General features: G+C 41.3%; 1 protein-coding gene across 5 annotated transcripts in view; it reads left to right on the top strand.

The window, feature by feature from the left end:
- adamts10 (ADAM metallopeptidase with thrombospondin type 1 motif, 10) overlaps window positions 1-22,273 on the top strand; it is a 60,014-nt gene extending 37,741 nt beyond the window's left edge. For 3 of the 5 annotated variants that reach the window (XM_044362363.1, XM_044362361.1, XM_044362364.1), the window contains 10 exons: window positions 5,358-5,491; window positions 9,058-9,181; window positions 13,183-13,263; window positions 14,521-14,684; window positions 14,858-14,984; window positions 16,950-17,079; window positions 17,654-17,876; window positions 18,692-18,868; window positions 20,795-20,960; window positions 21,886-22,273. In XM_044362363.1, the coding sequence (XP_044218298.1) occupies window positions 5,358-5,491; window positions 9,058-9,181; window positions 13,183-13,263; window positions 14,521-14,684; window positions 14,858-14,984; window positions 16,950-17,079; window positions 17,654-17,876; window positions 18,692-18,868; window positions 20,795-20,960; window positions 21,886-21,995 (1,436 nt within the window). In that variant the 3' untranslated portion in view covers window positions 21,996-22,273. The remainder of the gene's footprint in view (window positions 1-5,357; window positions 5,492-9,057; window positions 9,182-13,182; window positions 13,264-14,520; window positions 14,685-14,857; window positions 14,985-16,949; window positions 17,080-17,653; window positions 17,877-18,691; window positions 18,869-20,794; window positions 20,961-21,885) is intronic. The other 2 variants (XM_044362362.1, XM_044362365.1) reach the window with 1 other exon arrangement.
- Window positions 22,274-22,998: the final 725 nt, after the last annotated feature.

Genomic DNA, 22,998 nt, shown 5'->3' with positions numbered 1-22,998 from the left:
GTCTCGAGATGCTGCTGTTTTCAGCAAAAAGCTAAAACCTGCCCATCTTTAAAAAAAAACAAACAAACAAAAACATACAAATTTAACAACTAGCTTGTGGACACAGTTGGAGAATTTAGCACAGCACTTCCCTCAGAAGTTGGTGGCAATATTTACAGGGATTAAAGGGAGAGTAAATATCAGATTTATATTTATCTTACTTACTTGCATGTAAACATTCACAGTTTGCCAACACATTCACAATATTAACTTTATAAGGTGACAATTCTGTATGTCAGTCTTATGTTTACAGCTTGTTGCAATCAATGCAGCTTTAAGTACAGTTGTAAGGAACTTATACTTGAGTATTTTCATCATATGTTTCATTATGATTCTACTACTTCTTTACTCCACTACATGTACCAAACAGCTGACCACTTACTAGATTTAGATTTTACATACGAATATCCATCTATCTAATATATTAGCTTTACCTACTTATGCTACGCAGGGTATTGAGAATAAAAACACAAATATGATCATAACATATGGCCATCCTATTCTATGCATGCTATGTACTACATCAGTTAGGTAGTTTAATAAAGTAAATTATACCGGTATATAAAGTAGGTAAACCATCCCTAACTACACCACCTACAACTTTTAAATGCTGCCTACTCTTTAAGGTATAACTTATAATAACGTGGTACAGCACATAGATTATAATATATAATAGTATAAAGGGGCCATTCTGCAAGATGCTTACTTTAATAATGTACATCTGTCCTAATCTAACTTAAGTAAAATGTTGAAGGCAAGACTTTCATTTTGTAATTAAACATTTTTACATTAACGATCGCTTCTGTCATCAGGACCATCAGCACACCTGCACGTTTCCAGATAGATCAAGCTGCACACAGCAAGTTAAAGGAAAGTGTTATCACTCTAAAGATAAATTTAAATTCCACATGTTCGTCCACTTGTTTGTCAGAACTGCCTTGAAACGAAAGACGAGGCTAGAAGTTGCATGCAGTGAAATTAGGAAGGAGGAGGAGAAAATTAAAGGTGAACAGATGACGATGGACAGAAAGAAGTGAGCCAGGAATTGATGACAGGAGACAAACAGAAGTCAGGAGACAGAGTGTGTGTGTGTGTGTGTGTGTGTGTGTGTGTGTGTGTGTGTGTGTGTGTGTGTGCGTGCGTGTGTGCATGCATGCGTGCGTGTGTGTGTGTGCGCTCGTGGAGGAGAAAGTGAATTGAAGCTGCAGACTCTCTCTTGTCTGGCCTGCAGATGCTGGCTGCAGAGAGCCATGCATCCCACAATGCCTTGCATCAAATTCCTCGCTCCTGATGAGCACTACACTGGACGTGAAAGATAAATAGTTTCAACGACATAACTGCCTTTAATCTAGCCCTCCAATAACATAATGGCTTACAGAGATGGCCAGCCAGCCAATTCCAACTTCAGGCAACAAGTGCTCCTTTCATCAAGTCAGCTGATTTTACAATAGAAATCCCTTGCAGCTGTTAAAATAGGAACAGTGCCATAGACTCTGCCCTGCGTTAAGGCCAGATCACACCGCCAAGCCCCTTCCCTGTCCTCTTCAGCCCTCTCGCTCTCCTCAAATTCTCATTTCAGCTTTCTTCCTTTCACTTTTACCCTCTCGCTCAGAGAAGACAGCTTCCCTTTCCTCTTCTTTCACTTTTTCTTTTCCCTCTCTCTCCCCTTCTCTTTATTTAGTTCACCATTATGCAATCTCTCTCGCTCTCCCACTGTCTCTCTCTCTCTCTCTTCGTTTCTGTCCTCAGACACTGAAAACAGAGACAGCCTTTCTCTCTCGGCTCAGACAGCCAAGGACAGTTCATTAAAAAAGGTCTGTCGTTTAAGCTGCTTCTTTTTTTTTTCTTTCTTTTTTTTTTTGAACAAGCTGCTCCACATTGCTGTTCTTAGTCCAACAGCCTTCACATTTAACCTTCACACTCCATAGAACAGCCTGCAAGTTATAATACACACACACACACACACACACACACACACACACACCCTGCTGCAAGCCCTGGTTGCCCTGCCAAAGCTAGGCACCATGGGAATTGTAGTTTTCCATGGTCTGACCACTTTATCGTCTGCAAGCCTGCCAGTACATACTCTCTCTCTCTCTCTCTCTCTCTCTCTTTCTGTCTCTCTCCTTCCCAGTACATACTGTACCTGCTTCAGCACTGCCAGCACAAACAAACACAGCCCAGACTGATGTCAACAGCCACTCAAATAGTGGAGCTGTTGGCAAGCTGCACAGATGAATGAAGGATATATACCATTTGGCTGGAGAATACCCTATAACAGCACTGTGCACATGTGTGCTTATGTGTGTGTGTGTGTGTGTGTGTGTCATGGCAGGGCAATGAATAGTGAGAAAAAAAGAGAGTGACAAGATGAATAGGGTTTAGTCATGCATGTGCACATATCTATACATGACTGTTTGTGTATTTGGATAGAGTATTATATTACAATATGAGGTTAGCAACAGAGAAAGATATTTTGCGATTAGACTCTTCATTAAGCGTTGGCCCTTATGATGATAGGAGGTAGGACAGGATCCCCCCCCCCAGAGTCTAGATGCTGCTGGTGGTGGAGTGGAGTCAGCAGGTGGTTGATGGGAACCTTCGGACGAGTCTCCCTGGATATTATGGAGGTCATGGTGGATGATGGGTAGGAGGTGGGTTGCGCAATAGTAGGTCTTAAAGACAGAATGGCAGAAATGCAAAAATATTTAAAGAACGGCGTCTAGGGACTGATTGGATTGAGGAATGTGGGTATGGTATGGTAACGTTGGAATTGGGTATTAAGGGACTTTGACAGTGTGGGAAAGAGGCAGCGAAGGAGAGAAATGGAACAGGAGGAAACAGCAGACATTTATCTATAGAGATACGAAGACAGAACACGAGGGAAGAGATCTTCCTCACTGAACTTTCACGGAAGCTTCATATTGCTTCGTATTTTCTTTGTGTGTACAGTGTAATCGCCTCGTCACACCAAGTGGAGACACTAAACACTGAACACATACGCACTTGTGAAATGTAATTTACTGCAGTGATGATGTCATGTGGTCACCTGGACTTCTGCAGCTCTGCAGTCGTTATGTCAAGGCCCAAAATTTGGACAAGTCTTGGATTATATTGTGCCATTCTTGACAGTTTTGTAGTTATGTGTGATTTAATGTCCTCCTCCTTATTACGTCAAAAAAAAAAAAAAAATAGACCAAACTAAATTCTACTTTACAGGATATGTTTGGTATTGAGTTTTTTACCTAAACAAACTATTTTTCTGTGTTGCAAGATTATATATGTAACAAGAAAAAGCATATGTCTTCTATAATAATGTATTTTTATGTCTGTGCTGCTGATTTTTGAGAAGTTTAATTGTAATAATTTCAGTTTCTTAAGTTTCAGTGCTTATACTGTACATCTTTTGTTACTTGTGATGCACTAGAAATCAAGTCACTAACTTTGTTAATACCATTGTCGTGGTGTATCCATCCACAGTTCTCTGTCTGTGTATAGCACGTTATGTGTATGTGTGTATGCATTTACTTGAGGTAGCATTCAGTAGTTTTGTTCCAGTGCGCGAGTATTCGAGGGAAGCGAGGACATAATCAAATTCAGCTGCTTGTTCTCTGGATGTCAGCACTGACAAACATTTCCTACTCCCCAGCAGACTGTCCTCTCTGCCTTTTCTCTCTGCACCCTTCATAAGGATGTGATAAAAGACTTGCAACCTGTTATACATATTAATACGACATTTATCGCTTTCTAGCACAGGCTTCGTTGAATAGTATCACAGATTGTGTTACAATGTTGAAATCTTTGCTAAAAAAAAACAGCATTCCTAAACAGATTTGATTATAATAGCCTCATGTTAACATTAGTTAAGGAGGCTTCATGTCTGGTGTTAGTGGTCCTTCATTCCTCAACCAGGTGTTCAAGAAGATGTAAAGACCAAATTAAACACCCAGCATGAGTTGCAGAGCTGCTAGAGAAGCCTGTGGTTTTGTGTAGGAATGCAGCTTTTAGGAAGTTGCCCCGCAGGAGGTTTGGCTGCTGCTTCAGTGACTATTTCATTAGTCCGCATTCAAATTCTGCATGTTTGGGTATATTTGCATTAGCTCAGACTGGAGAATACTGGCCAGAAACTAGCAAGCTAATGAAATTTTCTTTCCTGGAGAGAGTCTCAAAAGCATCTTTAGCCTTTTTCCATGACATTCACTCAACTTTGAGCTTTTGTAAACTGGGCAGATGGAACATCAGGGAAACAAAGCCCATATACTGATGTTTTAGACAAAACAGTCTCACCTCAAGATTTTTCATATATGTTATCAATTTATCCATAATTTTGTCATCTCATTTTTCCACACTGTAATTTTGCTATCTTGGTCTATTTTGGTTTTGATTTATTGCATGTCTGCTTGTCCTGGAAGAGGGATCCCTCCTCTGTTGCTCTTCCTGAGTTTTTTTTCCATTTTTTTCCCCCCATCCAATGCTTTTTTTGGAGGAGTTTTTCCTTATTTGAATCGAGGGTCTAATGTTGATAGAGGATGTTGTGCTGCACAGATTGTAATGCCCCCTGAGGCAAATTTGTAATTTGTGACTTGAATTTAGCAGCTGTCCTGGAGCTTTTGATCATATCACTTTATCTTCATCAGCAGATGGAAATTGCCTGTTATCATGGAAATTATGTTTTATTATTATTACATTTATTCTGAGAACTTTAAGGATTTTTCATTCATGTTTGTGTAAATGTTGAGGTTCAAAGTTCAGTCATGAACTTGGTAACAGCAGTAGACAAAACAATCTCCCCTCAAGGACTATTTAGCAGGTGTTCTGGAGATTTCGATTATATAACATGATCTTCATGATGTTTTATAGTATCAGAGAACAAGAACTGCACGTAAGCAAACACAAATCTGACCATGCCAATGCTACTAAGTGCAATGTCACTAGAATCAAAAGCATCAATCTGGAGCAATTTGAGGATTCAAAACGCATAATTCTGTAAAATCAATACAATAGAAAACTGAGTAGAAAAGTTTTTTGTCTCAGGTCTTGTATGTGCCACGTGTCTTGTGAATATCTTAAAAAATATGTCTATCAATTGATTCTTTTCTGTGAATGGTTGCATCCATGTATATAATGTATAGATGTGTGCAGACATTCAGTAAACTGTATATGCACCAATTACTGCAGTTACATTTGAAGATTTGTACGTGCATGTGTGTGTTTGTGTGCTATTATGCGTATAGATTTGGTATATTGATACTATATGCCCTGCTCCCTGTCTGTATGCATGTGTGTGTGTGTGTGTGTGTGTGCATATGTGTGTTTAGGTGGGGTGAAGCCTTGCTCTCTCAACTGCCTGGCAGAAGGATACAACTTCTACACAGAGCGTGCTCCAGCTGTGGTTGACGGCACGCCTTGCCGAGACGACTCCTTGGATGTGTGTGTAAACGGAGAGTGTAAGGTGAGATTAGACCTTTCTATGTGTGTGTTTGTACACATCCGTGCAAGTGTTTGATTGAAATACAAGCCGCTAGATGTGAGCGCACAGTTAGGAGGATAGACACTAGACTGTCTTCAACTGAGATAATATTGTTTATAATCGCTCTCTAGACTGGAAAGCCGCCACTGTCTAGTTTACACAGTGACTGCTGACGATCATCACAATCAGCTGCTGAATTTAACTGAATCTTAACTTTGGCAGCAATCTCACATTCCCATTATCAATGCTCTCTCTTAATCCCGGTTGTTAATGAAAACAAAACATCAAACTGCTGTTCATTTTCCTGAAGTGGAGACCGCCTGGAGCTCCTGGAACCCGTTTTGACACCCACATGGCCCATTTGTTAAAGGACGCGGACAAAAAAATAGTAATAGTGTGCAGCGTATGTGGTTGCTGCTGATTCTCCATCTATTGTTAGTTCCACCTCTTGTTTATGTTGGATGTAGCTCTACTCCAACAAATAAGTAGAAGGTTTAGACATGGAAGGAAAAGATGTGAACAGAAAAAAGGCTTAGAGAGGCTCTAAACCTCAGCACATCCAGCTTGTTGTTTTGTGGTTTCTTGCAGTTTTGAGGAGTGCCAAAAGATTTTCAGCTAAGCAGCTCCCCCTCTGCTGCCCCTTACCCCACATGATCTTGCTTTATTTGAAGTGTCGAAGGTAGACTACAGAGCTGAGGAAGGCTGGAGTCCCTGAACTCATCCAAGGAGAGGATTTTGTTTATCAACATCGCCTTTCTGTTCCCTCCTCCTCCTCCTTCTCCTCCTCCTCCTCCCTTCTCTCTTTTTCTCGGTACTCTGCTCTGTTCTACTCTGTAGGAACTCAGTGACCCTCCAGCTCAGCTGTTAGTCTGTCTGCACTGCAGGCTGGCTTTCATTCACTGCGGTCTTATTATCTCTCTCTTTCCCTTTCTGACTCTCTACATCTCTCCATTCCTTCCTTTCCCTTCCTCTCGCGAGTTTTCTGTCTGCATGAGTCCAGTCAGAGCCTCTTCCTCCCCTCTCCTTCTGCACTATCGTCACCTCTCGTGTTTTTTTATGCACACATAAAACTTCAAACACAGTGTAGAGAAATCTCTATCTCTTGTTTGCAGCCTCATGCTGGCTCCGCTTCCAAAGTTGTGGTCTGACAATTAGGAGGGGGGAGAAACAGAAGGAGAGAGGGAGAGGTGGGGGAGGAAAAAGGCCCCAGGAACAGATGGTCCAGTTGAACACAACATGCCGCTGCAGACGAAAGGCATGTCCTGCTGGAGCCCCTTTTTTCCCGGATCTGTTGGACAAAATATACAGTAACAAAACATTTGCAACACCTGCTCTTTCATGAAATTAATGGACCAGGTAAAACCAGGTGAAGGCTATCCACTCTGAGTGATTTCACCTGTTGATCTACTTCAGTCTGAAGTGTAGAAGATAGATCACAACACATGTCTTGGTCTTGAGATTTATTAACTGACGCACTGTAGCCTGTACCGTACATTTACTGCCAGATTGACAACTTACTGCTAACCCTTTCTTCTGCTCCGCTCACATTCACCATAACTTTTCTGCCACTTGCTCAACCACACCCTCGCTATGCACACACATTATGCACTGCCCTATTCCTTAATGGAGCTACGCTACTCTTTTAACAGTACCTTTCATGTAGATGTCCTTTGGAGAATGAGGAGAGGGAGGATGACTCAAAACAACTCCACAGTGATGTAGGGTGTTATCGTGCCCACACTGTGTGCGAGTGAAGATCATTAGTAGCCCATTGATGTTAATGATCTTGTGGAATTTTAGCAGCAGTGCTCATGATTCTGCAGAGGCGGTGCGCCACTGCAGAATGAATATAGGGGGAAACACAGCTGACATGCCATTTGTTGCAGCTATACCATAGCATCCCTTTCCTGTGGTTAGGTTAGGCAGAGCAAGACACTCAAAGGCAAGGAAACAGAGATATAATAGAAACAAGGTATTTATTTTAAAGGCTGGGGAAAGGGAATGCAGGCCTAAGAAGCTTGGGCTGGTAACTGGGAAACTGGGGCTGAGTCTTTGGCTGGAAGCTGGGAAGAGCATGGATCCAGGGCTGGGAAGCAGGGCTGACAAGACGAGACGAGGGGCCAGAGCCAGAGCAGACTGAACTTCAGAGAACAGGAGACAGGGTTAGGCGAGGGAAAACAGGATAAATGCAGGTGAAGTGGCTTGGAGTGTAGTAACACTGACGGGTAGCAGAGTCTACAATCTGGTTTGGTGGTAGTGGCAGAGCTGGGTATTTGTAGAGAGCTTGATAACGGTGATGAGGTGCAGCTGGTGTGGCTCTGCTCTGACTCCACCACACCTGTCTCCACTCACACAATAGCACACATACACACAGGGAGAGAGAGGGAGAGAGAGCCACTCGGAGAGTGGCAGCAGGTTAGGCAGACACAGGATCATAACACCTGTGGGTTTGCTTAATTTTGAGTTTCCACTGACAAACATTCCTTATTTCTCGCTATTAAACGAAACCCTTGAAATTAATTTCAACATGAATTTGCTTATATCTGCCCATCATGGTGCTGTGGGTATTTTCACTTTTGGGACATTGTGTTAGTCTTTTATATGAACTTATGTATTATCGGACTCTGTCTCATTTAAAGTTTTATTGTATTTCAAGACCACAAACAGCATAATATGCTTTCTGTATTGTTCTGTCAGTCGGCTGTAGCTCAGGTGGTACAGTAGGTTGGTGATCAATCCTGTCTATATGTCAGTGTTTCCTGGAGCAAAACACTGAACCCCAAAATGCTCCTGATGTGTGCAGGAACAAAATGTAAGTCGATTTTGGACAAAAGCATCAAATTGAAAACTGAATTTGAAAATCATATCTATTTCGATTTGTAAGTGATTCTGTGATCTGTGTGACAAATTCAACACTATCTCTACCATGCAAATGCTGACACACCATTCGGATCAAATGAACATAATATAATGTCCTCAGTGATCTCTGGGAAACGCTGGCCTCCTGCTAGATGAGACCTTTCTCATTTTAAACTGCTTTAAGTCTCTAATGTCCATATTATAAAGCCACCAGATAACCCTGGTAACTGTAGCGTGAATCACCGTCTTAACTCTGGATTTAGTTTTGAACTGTGATCTAATCAATGTAAAAGTAATAATAAACTTAAGCCTCATTATCCCTCTCTACAATAAGCAACTGTCACTTGGATATATGAGAATGAGAGCAGTTGCTATTCATTCTCTACACTTTTGTTTAGGTTTGGTTCACTGTTAAAGAGTTTGAGTAAAACCACCTGCTCCGCTCATCATGAAACTTATTTATGTCGACAGCTATGAGTTTAGCAACCTAAGAGCATTATGTCTGCGCAGGATCAGAAAACACATCTGGACTTACCATCTGATATTTCTGTGTTTTAGAAAAGTGGTCTGGAAGACATTAGAGGTAATCCCTCAGCCCGGCCTCTGACACCTCTCGACTTACTGACTGTGCCCCTTCACCCATGACCCCGACTGACCCTGCAAGCTCATTCGTTTCTCCCTTCTTGCAGCACGTAGGCTGTGATCGAATCCTCGGCTCAGACGTTCGCGAGGACCGCTGTCGGATCTGCGGAGGTGACGGGAGCAGCTGTGTGTCTGTGGAGGGAGTCTTCAACGACTCTCTGCCCGAAGGAGGTACAGAACTAAAACACTCTCCCAGTTATCTCATCAATTTTCCTTTGGGAGTTACTTCCATATAGGTTTCTGCACATAAAGATGAAGATTTTGATCTGCATTGATATAATTGGCAGGTTGGAAAAAGGGTTTAGTTTCTGAATTCAGCACTGGAACAATCTCTACTCTTCTGAGATTCAGATTAGGTGAACATGAGGCATTTACCATGAGAAGCTATGCAAAGTAATTGCTCTGCTGTCCCAAAAACGTGCACATGCAACCTTTGGATTCTGATACTGGATCCTGGATTGTGGATGCACCTTGGAAATCTGCCTTGCAATGTGAGTTAGTATACCCCAGACATTCAGAATGTATCATATAATTGTCTGTTCACATGCAAACTCTGTTCACAGCAGCATACTGTTACAGTTATTTATTTGATAAAGCCAACAAAACTTCCACATTGCTGCAGAACAATCATTTATTTCAGCACCTGCTGTTCTGGGTGTTTCTGATGAATGCTAAAAGATAAATGATATGTATAGCTGAGTGTTGATTCAGCCCAGATTTTAGGTTGGCAGCCACTAGTTATAACCATCATTGTGTCTGCATCGACCACAGGGGACAAATTTTTATCACTATTTTACGTCAATGAATTCCTGAGTAGTCCTTTTTATTGTCCTATAGTGAACACTTCTGCAGTTTATCAGTCCATCAATAGAGGCTTTATATAAAGTTGACAGGAAGATATAAATGTGTATCATCTGCATACAAAGGCAGCAATGTTTTATGTTTATTAATTATGTGACCAAGGGGAAGCATGTAAACAGAGAAAAGAATAGGGCCCAGAATCGATCCTTGAGGTACACAGCAAGTAAGTTTTGTAGACGAGGAAATTAAGCAACCAAGTTCAACAGACAGATGCCTGAGAGAGAGAGATTTAAACCACTCCAGAGCCTTGATGCATATTGTGTCGACTGAGGAAGATGTTGCCGTAAGGTCAAACAAGATTAGATGGGGCAAAGGCCAGCATCGGCTACTAAGTGGAGGTTCTTTGACACACAATGTTCAGACCTAAAACCACTGGAATATTTTCAAACAGTTGAAATTCTATATTTAATCAGTTGGGTATAAAACACTTTTTTGAGACCTTTTACAGAAAAGGGAATTTTGAGATAGGCTGAAAGTTACTAAGAACTGAAGGGGTCAAAGCTTTTTAAGAAATGGGTGGATGTAGGCATGCTTAAAATAAACAGAGCAAGGAATTTGACAGATGTGTGGCCCTATAAATAAACACATCTACAAATAAAGATTACACATCCTTGTGTATGAATGAACAAATACGGAGAGTCTGGTTAGCTCAATATCACATACAGATGCACACTAAGGGTTCCTGAGCCAACACATGATCTCTGAGGAAGCACATATAAATACATACAGTACATATACATACCATACACTGTATATACGTACATACATACATATATTTATCCACCAGCCACCCAGGGACACGTGGCAGACAGATTTAGGTGAGGTCCGACCAGTGTGGCTTGAGGTCCGGCTGCTGTTGGATCTATTCTGGGTTACATTCTCCCCGCAACACCAACTTCAGAGTCTCTCACCCAACTGTCAACACCACTCACCCCCATCCAGGATTCCTCAGAGTGGACACACCCTGAGCAGGCAACCATGCTCTGGACCACAGCAACCAGGCCACTCTGTCAACCCCCGCTGAGGTCTCAACTACCCTCAAAAATATCTGACATTATTGCCTTAAAATTTCGTTAGTAAGGCTGAAGTCTAAACTGTAGGTTGTTTAGTCATGTTTTAGTCATGTGGCATCTATGGTCTGGAGCCAAAATCTGATAAATCTTGTTCCTCTGTGCCTTAGACCATTGTTGTCTAAAAGCGATTAAAAAACATGCATTAATCCCACATACAGTGCATTGTCCTACTGCCGTAAATACTCAGCAGTGTACCTCATTCTACACTATTTACTTGTGTTTGAGTAACATTTGCTAAAATGTAAGTAGCCTATATATTCATGACCTATTTGATCTTCTGTAGGAACCAATGGGCTTGAGCCTGAGTAGAGAAAGTATTGAGAGACATAAAATTACCTCTTTGTGTTTCCTTGGACAGTGTTGAGCTGCGATGGAAGTATAGTAACAAAAAGAGGGCTCTAAAAAGGCTGTAACGTTGAAAGATATCTACTCGATTTGACTCATTTGGATGGCTAAAGCTTCATATCAGCCTCAGATAAACTTTTACAAATACATTTTTGTACAGGAGGACTGTTGATTTTGGCTCCCATCATCACAGCTTTATGAATGGATCTTCTAATGGCCAGTATGAACAGGAGGAATGATTACAGCAAGAAAAACACTACTTTCAATGTTCATTTGGGCACCTGACTATTGCTTTAAAACAGACCTGAAAATGTTTGAACCCGTCCTTTAATCTGCAGCTGTAACTGCCTCCTCTCTTCTGGGAAGGCTTTCCATAAGATTTTACAAGCTGGCTGCAGGGATTTGCTCCCAGTCAGCCACAAGAGTGATGTTGGGCGATAAGGCCTGACTCACAGTGGGCTTTCCAATCTATCCGAAAGGTGTTTGATTGGGTTAAAATTAAGTTTCAGGGTATGTGGACATGGGTCATCACATATTTTTGGTCATATACTGTAGTGTACATTTCTCAAATGTAAGTCACGTTCTTTTTGTCCATAAAAAGTTAAATGAGTTCAGTTGAGTTCACCCTATAAAATGTACGTAGTCCTAAAGGTCATATACAGTAGGTCTGAACTCAGTCACATCTACATTATACCCTGGTCTCATCTCTTACCCTTTAGCTTCAGCTCCAGCACAAACGCCAGGACCAGGATTGGAGGGGTATTCTGGGCACAGACAGATTTATGACAAGCAGAATCTCTCAGTCATGTCTACAGCAAGCTGTGAACTCCTAAAGCCTTGAGCCAGCGCTTTTCCTTTCTGCTTCTGTGATTTGAATATGTCTACTGACACAGAAGGCACACAAGTGAATAAAAACCTGCGCAGCACAGAGTAACTCAAGTCACAAAAATAATTAAACTGATCCTTTTATCTTCACCTCTGATGCTCTGTTACTATAAGGGAGTGATAACACTGTCCACAGTATGCAGAGAGTGTTTTATGACCCTGAGATTGAGCCAAACTATTGAAGCTACACCATAAAATAGGAAAATAAAAAACAGAGTTCCCTCATCCCAGTAAAGAGGTTTTTAAAAGGTGTATAAAGGTGTAATGTCCCTTTAAGTCCTTTCCATCTGTCCAGCTTGTGGCTCTGGTAGGCGGTTAGGGGTTACTGAAGTGTCAAGGGCCAGGGGGGTTTACAGCTCCTTTGCTCTGTTTACCACACAGGTCCCTGATTGCTAACAGAAGAACTTATTTCTTGCACTTTTGCTCTCTCCATGTCTGTCTCTGAGGCCAGGCCGAGCAGCCAAAAACCTCAGACTCTCTATTCCCTCTAATCTTCCACGCCTCCATCTAGAAAACCCAGAGCAGGGTCAGTCCCACCTCTCAGAGCTCCATGGAGAGGTCACGGGCCAAGCCTCTCCTTTCCTCTTGTGGTCAAAGCACTGGAAGGAATTTTTTTATTCCTTCTTCCTCTAGTGAGGCTGAAGTTATTTGCAGGGCTGCAGCGGCAGGGCTTGTTGGCTGGACAGCAGAGCAGAGCTGAGAAAAGCAGAGCAGAGGTGAGATGAGCATAAAAAGAAAGGGACAAGAGACCAAAACAGATGGAGAGTAGAGAAGTAGAGAGGAGAAGCCGGCTCTTGGCATAGTTTTCGCTCTCTAGCAAAGAGCCGAGCAGAGCAGCTGAGGCCGGCTGCCCAGGAATGCAGCTGGAATCTGAAGCCTCTGCTTAGTCCATCGGCATCCCACAGAGCTAAACACTACTTATGCATCACTCCCCCTATCCCCAGTGAATAAACCTCCTTCACCTTGCTTTCATTTTTTTGACTTTGTGTGTGTGTGTGTGTCTCTCAGGTTATGAAGAGGTTGTCAGAATCCCTAAAGGATCCGTGTTCATCCACATACAAGAGCTCAACATCTCCCTAAACTACCTTGGTAAGACAGCATTCAAGCTTATTGTCTCCTTTCAATGTAAATAGTTAAAGAAATAGGCTTTTTATGACGTGAACCACAAGTTGGTCTTTTTATGAGTTTTAAAGCAATAGGACATGCCTGTGTGAATATCTTATCTCTTCTGGAATACACCAACACTTTGGGAAATTTGCTGTCTCACGTCACAGTAGGAAAAGCTCAGGTGTAAATAATAAAACTTAATGATGGCTGCTACAGTTTCAGGGTCATTTCATTGTCCATGCTGACTCACAGTCTTCTGTGCTTTTACCACAGTAACGAGTCAAAATGTCAGTTGTGAAAGAGGCCCATATCATTTTCATTTCTGCATATCTGTTTCATGCAAAAACGCCAACTGAATGCACCAGTATTAAACTGATAAAGTGAGTTTATCACACCAGACTTTTGGACTTGTAGTAGAAAAAGCAGTGTCACTAATAACATTAATAAAGGTTCTGTTTCGTTTATGTAACCAATTAAATGAGTGTGCATGCATGCAGCATATGAGGGCCCTAAAACAGGAACACCTGAATGGAATACAACAGTTAATATTAATAATGTTTTATAATGGCACCTGTGCTCCACCTGCTAAAATGTCTGCCGTAAAAACACAGCGGTAGCTCACGACGTTTGTAAACTAGCTAATACCACGCTCACGTCACATTGTTCAGACCATAATTATGAGCAGCTGAGTCAGGAAAACTGTTCATATCAACCTCATAGACAAAATTATGAGATATCAGGAATTTCTGACAGCTACGATATCTCCCACTCGGTGAAAAGAACCATAGAAATGTCTACAAACTTGTGGCAAAATGGCTGCAAACCCACCACCACAGGCAGTTACATCTAAATAAAGTCCAGTGGATTCAGCTAATTAAAAAGGAGCTATACATTATTTGTGTGTAGCTGGTTTCACTAGTTAATGAATTGCTACAGTTATGTAATGCAACAAAAGTAGCTATTTTTCTATTTAACTGTGTGACTACAAGCCAAGCATTGGAGGTAACTACCAGCATGCTCCCAAGCTGGTGTAAAAGGAGGTTTCTTATTCTTTCTATTACACTGGAGGTAGAGGGAAACAGCTAGCCTTGCTCATCAGACATGCACTCCAAACAACTCCAAATCCGTCTGATGTTATATATTAATATTTAGAACAGAAAAAGATGCGCCATAAGGTGCCTCAGGTGAACTAAGTGACAAATCAGTGCATTTATTTCTTCCTTTTCTTCTTTGTCTCAGTGCTGAGGAGTAAAGGTGATCAGTACTTTATCAATGGGAAGCTGACCATTGACACGCCGCGCAGGTTCGAAATTGCCGGAACAACCTTCCACTATAGGCGGCCTACTGATGGACCAGAAACTCTCGAGGCTCTGGGGCCAACAAATATGACCCTCATTGTCATGGTAAGAACAGAAGCTCAGCACTTTTTCTGACCAAAGAATCCACGTAACAAGTCTCATGATTAATGTGCGACAGTTTGGTAAAAAGGGATAAAAAATCAATATTTGCTTTGATAAAATAAAGAGGAGAAGTGAGAATGTGTAATGCAAATGTTTTGTTGTGTATGTGTGTTTAGGTGCTGGTGAGGGAGGAGAATCCAGGGATCCACTATCGTTTCAACCCCCCACTCAGCAGGGATCCACTGAGCGGCTTTTCCTGGCACTACACATCCTGGTCACGCTGCTCAGCTCTCTGCGCTGGAGGTAGACAAACACACATAACAACAACAACAACAGACAAACAAAGCAGGACATTGCAGTGACTTATCCTAACCTAACTTACCGAACCATAACAATTATATGCCTAAACCTAACAGTGAGCAAAAAAACAAATCTAAGCCTGAATATTGAATGATTTACCTTGTGGAGACAGTTTTTGTTGAAGGAGAGCATTTATACACACGTCACGTAGGCGCAAGGCTAATAGAAAGCAGCATCAATGAAAAAAGTAACGCCACACCCTCCACATTTTTTGTTTTTATGTAACAAAATAACACACTGTTTTGTAAAGCCTTGTGTAAAGGCGGTACTAGCTTTGAGAACTCATGTTGGCATGTGTGTGTTTCATCAGGAAGGAAATTAAATTAAACATGAAAGTTTGAGACATTCCCACTCTTTTCATCTCCCTGTCTCTCTCCTCCTGACTTTCTCTCTCTCTCTCACACACACACGGATGTACAAACACACAGATGCACTTACACACACATACAGAGGCCCGTAAAAACACACAGTATAAATCCCTGCTGTAGACCAACACTGACCCAGTGAAACCACCATGGGAGTGGGAGAGTCCACGTTGAGAACAGAGCAGTTCACAAGCTCAGAGGCTTTGGAGATATCACACATAGTCAATCTCCCTTTTCCCCTCTCATGCCTTTGTGAGTTAATGATCCATGCTGCTGTACCTGATAAGAGCTCATTTTCCCCTCTGAGAAATAAATTCTTTGGCTTATGTAATGTGGAGTGAAGGATGTGAACGTGGAGGGTGAACAATAAGCAGGGTACTGGCACTGACGTTTTTTTAAGAGGGGATACTTTTGTTCTTTTATTAAATAATTTCAGGAATGTCACATTGACTCCATGAACTTCAGTGAGAGGCTTAGCTGATTTCTTTTTTTGTTTAAGACTGGAATTAGGGTGCCATTGAAAACTACATGGGAAATATCAGCCAACAGACATCAGACGCTGTATTTCTGTGATTCTTAAAGGCCCATATGAACTCTGACAGAGGTTTTTCCTTGCTGTAATCATTCCTTCTGTTCATACTGGCTATTAAAAGATCCCCTTCAAATGTGCTTTCAATGTAAGTGATGGGGTCCAAAATCCACAGTGTGTCCACACAGTCATTCTGTGCAAAAATGCATTTAAAAGTTTATCTGCGGCTTATATGAGGCTTCAGCAGTCTGAGTTAATCATATCAAGTGGATATCTGCCACATTTACAGTCTTTTTAGCATCAAATTCCCTCTTTGTGTTTCCTCAGACAGTGTTTCCCTGTTGAGCTTCAGTGGAAGTATAGTAACAAAAAGAGGGACTTTGGCTCTCTGTATGACTGTAATGTTGAAAGATAACTACTTGATTTGACTAATTTGGACGACTGAAGCTTCAGATAAACTTTTAAATACATTTTTGCACAGAAGGAGGACTGTGGATTTTGGCCCCCATCACTTATATTATAAGTACATTATGAAGGGATCTTCTAATGGCCGGTATGAACAGGAGGAATGATTACAGCAAGAAAAATCTGTTTCAGTGTTCATTCGGGCACCTGATTATTGTTTTAAGACAGACTTTAAAAAATTGTGAACCTGTCCTTTGATATATTGGTGGTTCATTTTTGCAGCCAGTCAACTGCTAAAAAGTTTTAAACTCCATAATTTAGGTCACCTGGGTGAGAATTTAGAACAATCTGTTGCTGTTCTCAACAGACTCAAAGCAGAATTTTTTTTACAGCTTTTTAGGAAAGATCTCTAACTGCACTCGAAGCAGGGACATTGCACTTCATGATTAGTGCCTTAAACCCTTAACGCGCAAGAGACACTTTCAGATAATCAGATAATTCAGATAATTAATTGGAGCAATGTGGCAAGATCCTTCTCTTAAAATAGCACAGAGAGTCAGAGCGTATCCCTAATGCCTTCTTGTACATTTGTCTTCTCTCACCTGTCAGGTGTACAGACCCAGCAGGTGGTGTGTAAGAAGCAGGGAGATCATTCAGTCGTCTACAACCACTTCTGTGACAAGAAGAACAAACCCAAAGAGAAGAGGAGATCCTGCAATACTGAGCCGTGCTCCCCAAGGTAAATATTTGGCATTGTAGTATTTTCTTGTATGTTAGATGTATTTCTTGATGATTTCTTGCTTGTGAGAAACATTTTTTTAAATGCACATTTTTGTTTTATGTGAGTGTCTGAGTTTCTTTATGTCTTCTTTTATTGTTTTATCAGACTTACACCTCCCATCATACAATCTATCTCCACATCAGACAAATTTTGGTGAACTTTGCTTTAAACTTTTTCTTCTAGATAAAATTTTAGTATTGTTTCCTGTTTGTAGTTATACTAGTTCTAGTTTTCAGTTTTAGAGTAGGGTTAGCTTTAGCTTGTTTGTAGTCCCTGTTTGGCGACATGCAGCTTGTAAATGATATTTGGATGATTGTATAGGTGCTTCAGTGTTGTGAATGTTCAGGTTTCATTCTACACTCACACTATAGTAGTAATCACAGTGTATACTTCATCTTTAGGCCATCATTTTTACACTGTGCTTGCCTTGCATTCCTACCTGTTTGTAAAGTATAATATCCTGCTGTAGTGTGTTCATTGATAAAGTACATCATACAATGCGAGTGAGGAAAAAAAACAAACTGAGTGTCAGGCTGCTCTTGGCCTCTAGCTGGTGGACAGGAGAGTGGTCGGAGTGCAGCCGCAGCTGTAACGGAGGACTGCGTACACGGGAGGTGTTATGTAAAAGGAGGATCTCTGCGTCAGAGGAGAAGGTCCTGGACGACTCAGCCTGCACCCCCACACGCCCCTCACTCACTGAGCCCTGCAGCAACCACAGCTGCCCCCCTGAATGGCTGGCCCTGGACTGGTCAGAGGTAGGCAGACATCAAAGGTCTCCCATCATGCAAGTACACAGGGAAATTCCCCAATTCATGGCTGAATTTGAACCAATATTTCAGTTTTCTGAAAAATTCCTCTCAGATGAAGCAATAGTTTCTTTTCCAGTTGAACCTAAGAAACCCACACATCTGCCAGGAGAAAGGAAGAACACCTTAACCATGAAATACACAACAGAAGCACGAAGCAGACCAATAGATCACATGGAACATGTTGCTGCAGTCATGAATACATATTGTTTAGACTTGTCATGTGGGAATCCCCTGACCTATTTTTAATTCTGACCCTTAAGTTCGAGCAGTCTCGTGGAGTGTAGGTGTGTTAAGTTTCTCTGTGTTCTAGTGTAGCTGTAATTCTGTAAAGACTTTATTTTTAAGACACATCTTGTCAAGTCTTTCTTGTGCTCCTGAATAGTGCTTCTCTACATCCTCCACTTTGTTCCTGGAACTAAACTTTGTTCTCACAGTTCAAGAATGAATTCAAACCAAACTGAATGGTGTCAGAAGTGCAGCAGTGCTCAACTTTTCTCTGACGTCTTGTGTAACGTAGTGATGGCACATGCAGGAGAGGGATTACGTCCAGCTGATTTACAGGAACTAAGCAGACTCTTGACTTTGTTTTTTATACTGCTGCTGCCCTCTGCTGAGTGGTTTAAGATGAGGATTTCTTTTTTTTCATGCATGTGACCGCAGTGACCCCCTGCTGCACCCTCCCATTGCCTCCAACTCCCTGCCTTGCCGCCTCATGTTTCCCCTTTTCCCCCCTCTTTCTTCATCTCCCACTCTGTCTGCAGTGTACGCCCAGCTGTGGTCCTGGCTACAGGCACCGTGTGGTCTTGTGCAAGAGCGGGGAGAGCGGCGACACGCTGCCAGAATCCAAGTGCCCCAAGCATGGCCGGCCCACCTCCAGAGTACGCTGTAACCTGCAGCGCTGCCCTCCCCCACAGTGGGTGATGGGTCCCTGGGGAGAGGTACGAAACTGTACACCTTTCCTGTCATTCACTTCTGGTTTATTCTTGTTCCTATTCATTTAACTCATACTCTATATGTTTTATGCAAATCTTTGTCTGTTTTGTTCTATAATACAATAACCAGCTGCTCTACTATCAGCAGAAGTGGTTTCACTACCTGTAAAAACTGTCTCTGACTCAGTAGCTGTTGAATAAATAGAAATATACCAATTAGAATCAGCAATGACGTCCTTCATGGATAAACAGCCATACGTCATAGATACAGTATAGATAATTAGGAAAAAGGCACTTGTAGAAAATGACTTATAGAATATATATTCTCATGTTGCCAAATGTAATGTAACAAGACTAGCGTCTCTGTGAGATTGTAATGCTTATTGTGAAGAAAAACAAACAGTTCAATAGATAAAAGTTGAGGTCCAAAATTTTTTTTAATATTTAGCAGTCATGCTAAAGTAAAAGTAGTATAATTGGCCGAAGATGGTGTTAGAGAGTCTTTTGCAATCAGAAGGGTTTATCATGTTGTGAACATAAAAGTCTTGTATATGTGGCAGCATTACATACTTTATGTGTGTGAGGATGGTGTGAGCAGAAAGATCAACATGTCAAGTCACTTGTCAGGGTTTATTATGTAATAGTATGTTATGTTGGGTGAGTAACAATGTGACAAATAAGCTAGAGAGATATAAGTCATCTCTGCACAGTTTAAACATTATTCGTGTTTTTTTGTGTGTGTGTATTCAAATAGGACTTAACACAAAGTGCAGTTGAGGCTTTGGGGGACTGTCATTCATTTTGAGGTGTTTTTGGTCATTAACTAAAGTTTTCAACATGATGATAAAGGCGCTGGACACACATCATTAAAGTTACCAGACCATGAATGTCTGCACCAAAAGACATATTAATACATCTGAAAGTTGTCAAGACATTTCACTCTGAACCACAAATATCAAATATCTCATGGTGCTAGAAAAAAAGACCGAAGTCAGTAAGATTCATCCTCTGGGAGTCATGAATGTATCAGGTTTTATAGCAATCCATCAAGTTGCTAAGATATTTTAGTCTGGACCAAAGCGGTGGGACTGCTGACAGACCGACATTGATAACATAGATTCTTGTCAACAGCGTGGCTAAAAAACACCACAGTAATGACAGCACCAAACACACCGAAAGAATGAGAAATTCCATCAATATTGTGCATGTACAATATACTTGTACTATGTACATACTGGTGTTTAAGTCTTACTAATATATGGGGCGGCTGTGGCTCAGGAGGTAGAGCAGGTTGTCCGCTAATCAGAAGTTTGGTGATTCGATCCTCCTCCTCTTTGCATGTTGAAGTGTCTTCGGGTAAGATACTGATACCGAATTGCTCCCGATGGTTGTGCCAGCACCTTGCATGGTAGCTTGCTACCATCGGTGTGTGTAAATGCAGCTATATATTTATTTCATAAAAACGACTGTGGTTGATCTACTCAGGCATGGAAATTTGATTATTTTTTAGTTACAGGGGAAACAAAGTGTGTGTGAAGGGATTCAGTCCTGGGTCAGTTTCGGCACACCTTTGGTTCCAGATTCAGAACCACTCCAGTGTCTGTCCACACTGGTCCATAGTTTTGATATTATGCTCTGTTTCATAGCACAGTTCTTTACTTTATATCTGCACAAGACAATTCTGCATGTTGGCAGCTTTGAGTGGCAATAAAACTAACTGAAAGTGAACACAGAGCCCAATTCATAATATGAAAAGAAGTCGTAATTTTTTATTTCTTTTATCTCACCTTATGTTTTAATCCTGTTTGAGTCACATATGACATGTTGTAGGATTAAAGAAATACTTGGTCATTTCTGATGCTAGGGCAGTATGTTACTGTCAGTGCAGGACGTGCTGTGTATCCGTATGTTAAATGTGTTTTTGTGTTGCAGTGTTCGGCCAAGTGCGGTCTGGGTCAGGAGATGCGTTCGGTGCAGTGTCTGACTCACACCGGCCAGCCGTCCAATGAGTGTCTGGAGCATCAGCGGCCAGCAGCCATGCAGCAGTGCAAGAGCAAATGTGACCTCAGTCTGCCCATCAGTACAGACAACCCTGAAGGTCAGAGGTCAAAGTTCACTGCCTCCAGTCTCATATTTCACTGAAATAACAACATGAAGAGAGATTGTATTTGTGTTGGCAAAGTTTAAAATTGTTATGCTGAAATTAAGGTTTTGATTTGTTGAACATTATTAAAAATTTTTATTTGGAATTTTATATGAAATTCCAGTTTTTGGGGTTAGTTAAATTATTTTGAACACATATTTTGAGACTCACAGTGAGGTGAAATAAAGGGTTTTTGAGTCTGAGCTGGCAGTATACCTCAAGAATGACATCATAAACAGATGTTAATGACTAATGCAGTAGTTCAAGCCTTTTTTATTGTTTGCAGTTGTAAAATTGTAATGTTTATATACAAATTAATGTGGCTGAACATGTTAAACTCCCATCACACGTACTCCTAGCCGAGTCTTCCTTTCAATAACACACGTTAGCTGAATCAGTAAACTGTTATGTACACACATGTAGAACATACATGCACCTGCCTGTACATACATATTCACATATACAGAAACCACACATTCAGAAACGTTGCAATAACAGAATAAAATGTAAACTGTATCATGCATTTTAGAAACAGAGACAAGAATAAAATAATAAAAAGAGGTGGGATAAATAGTCTTATATTAACTTCCATTTTTTCATCTAAATACATAATAACAAGTTGCCATGTTGTGTGGAACCAGGATGCATTGCCCCTTGTGGCATATTTGATTTTCTCAAATTTCAACTCATTCATTAATTCTATAATCCACAAGCTAAATTTCAAAAGTTTTGCACTACATCCTCCAAATTAAATATTTCAAGTCTCTCTAGCGTTAAAGGTGGGAAATGAGATCATATTAAAATATAATACAGACACTGCTGTAGAAACGTAGCATTATAATGCAGGAATTAATCTCTTCTTTGTCTGTCTCCCCTGTAGAGTGTAAAGATGTGAACACTGTGGCCTACTGCCCCCTGGTGCTCAGGTTCAAGTTCTGCAGCCGGCCATATTTTAGACAAATGTGCTGCAAAACCTGCCAGGGACACTGACCTAGACACCATGGACCTTACAGCATCCATCTTTGGGTCCTGTACACACAGACAAACACACACACACACACACACACAGTAAGCCTGAAACTCTCCCACTGAGCCTTGTGACAGCAGCCCTCACACTACCTCTATCAGAGGAGTGTGAGACCTACCTGGGACACTTGTCAGACAGACACCTGGTCCCATAACTGTTCAGAGGGACCTTTTTTTCCAGACAGAATTCAGCCCAGACCAGATGCCTCTCCAGGCCGAGCTGAGTTATACATTCCACTGGAGGGAGGGCTGCTGAAACCTGGAGAGACAGAGCGAGGGAGAGTACCTTTCCTCCATCGTCTTTTAGGATAAACCGATAATCAGTACCTCTTCGATTCTCCCCCTCTCTCTCTCTGCCTGTCTAAACTATCCCTCTGTTGTAATATTTTGGTGCTACTATATTTCTCTTTGGCCGCAGGACTGGTCGCAGTACTCTGAGTTCCACTTTTCTTTGCTTAAGTGGCCTAAAAGTTAAGCCTGATTTCTTAAACCTGTATGTTAACAGGTCGTATTTGTTTAGTTATGAATTTTTTTTTTTAAAAATCCACTTTGTAAAGAAAATGATCCTCCAGATATCTTTGCCCATGAAAAGGAATATCTTATATTATGAAATGAAAGATTTGTGTCTATGTTATCTGATAGTTACTTGACCACATTGTTTTATGCTATTGCTTTGTATTCATCGGTCCTCGCTGTTCAGCTGAAGTATGAGCAGAGTTTGAGTTGCACAAAGTGTCAGCAGTCAGAGGACTTTTATGTATTTTGTGTTTGTTTTGATGTGATTTGACTTGATGTCTCTGTGGAAGCTATAAATGTGTCAATGCAGTGAACCTGCCATAGTCTTGCCATTTTGCTGGATGTCGTCTGGGTCATCGGTTAGTTTGCTTAAATGTTATCACCTCTACAATACAAACTGTGCTTAACGCTGCACACAGACACAGAGAGAAGGCCTTAGTGATGTGCGTAA

Source organism: Thunnus albacares, chromosome 9 (assembly GCF_914725855.1).
Source record: "Thunnus albacares chromosome 9, fThuAlb1.1, whole genome shotgun sequence".
Taxonomy (NCBI): domain Eukaryota; kingdom Metazoa; phylum Chordata; class Actinopteri; order Scombriformes; family Scombridae; genus Thunnus; species Thunnus albacares.
The sequence above is the reverse complement of the archived record's forward strand: the minus strand, read 5'-3'. Positions and strand labels throughout refer to the sequence as shown.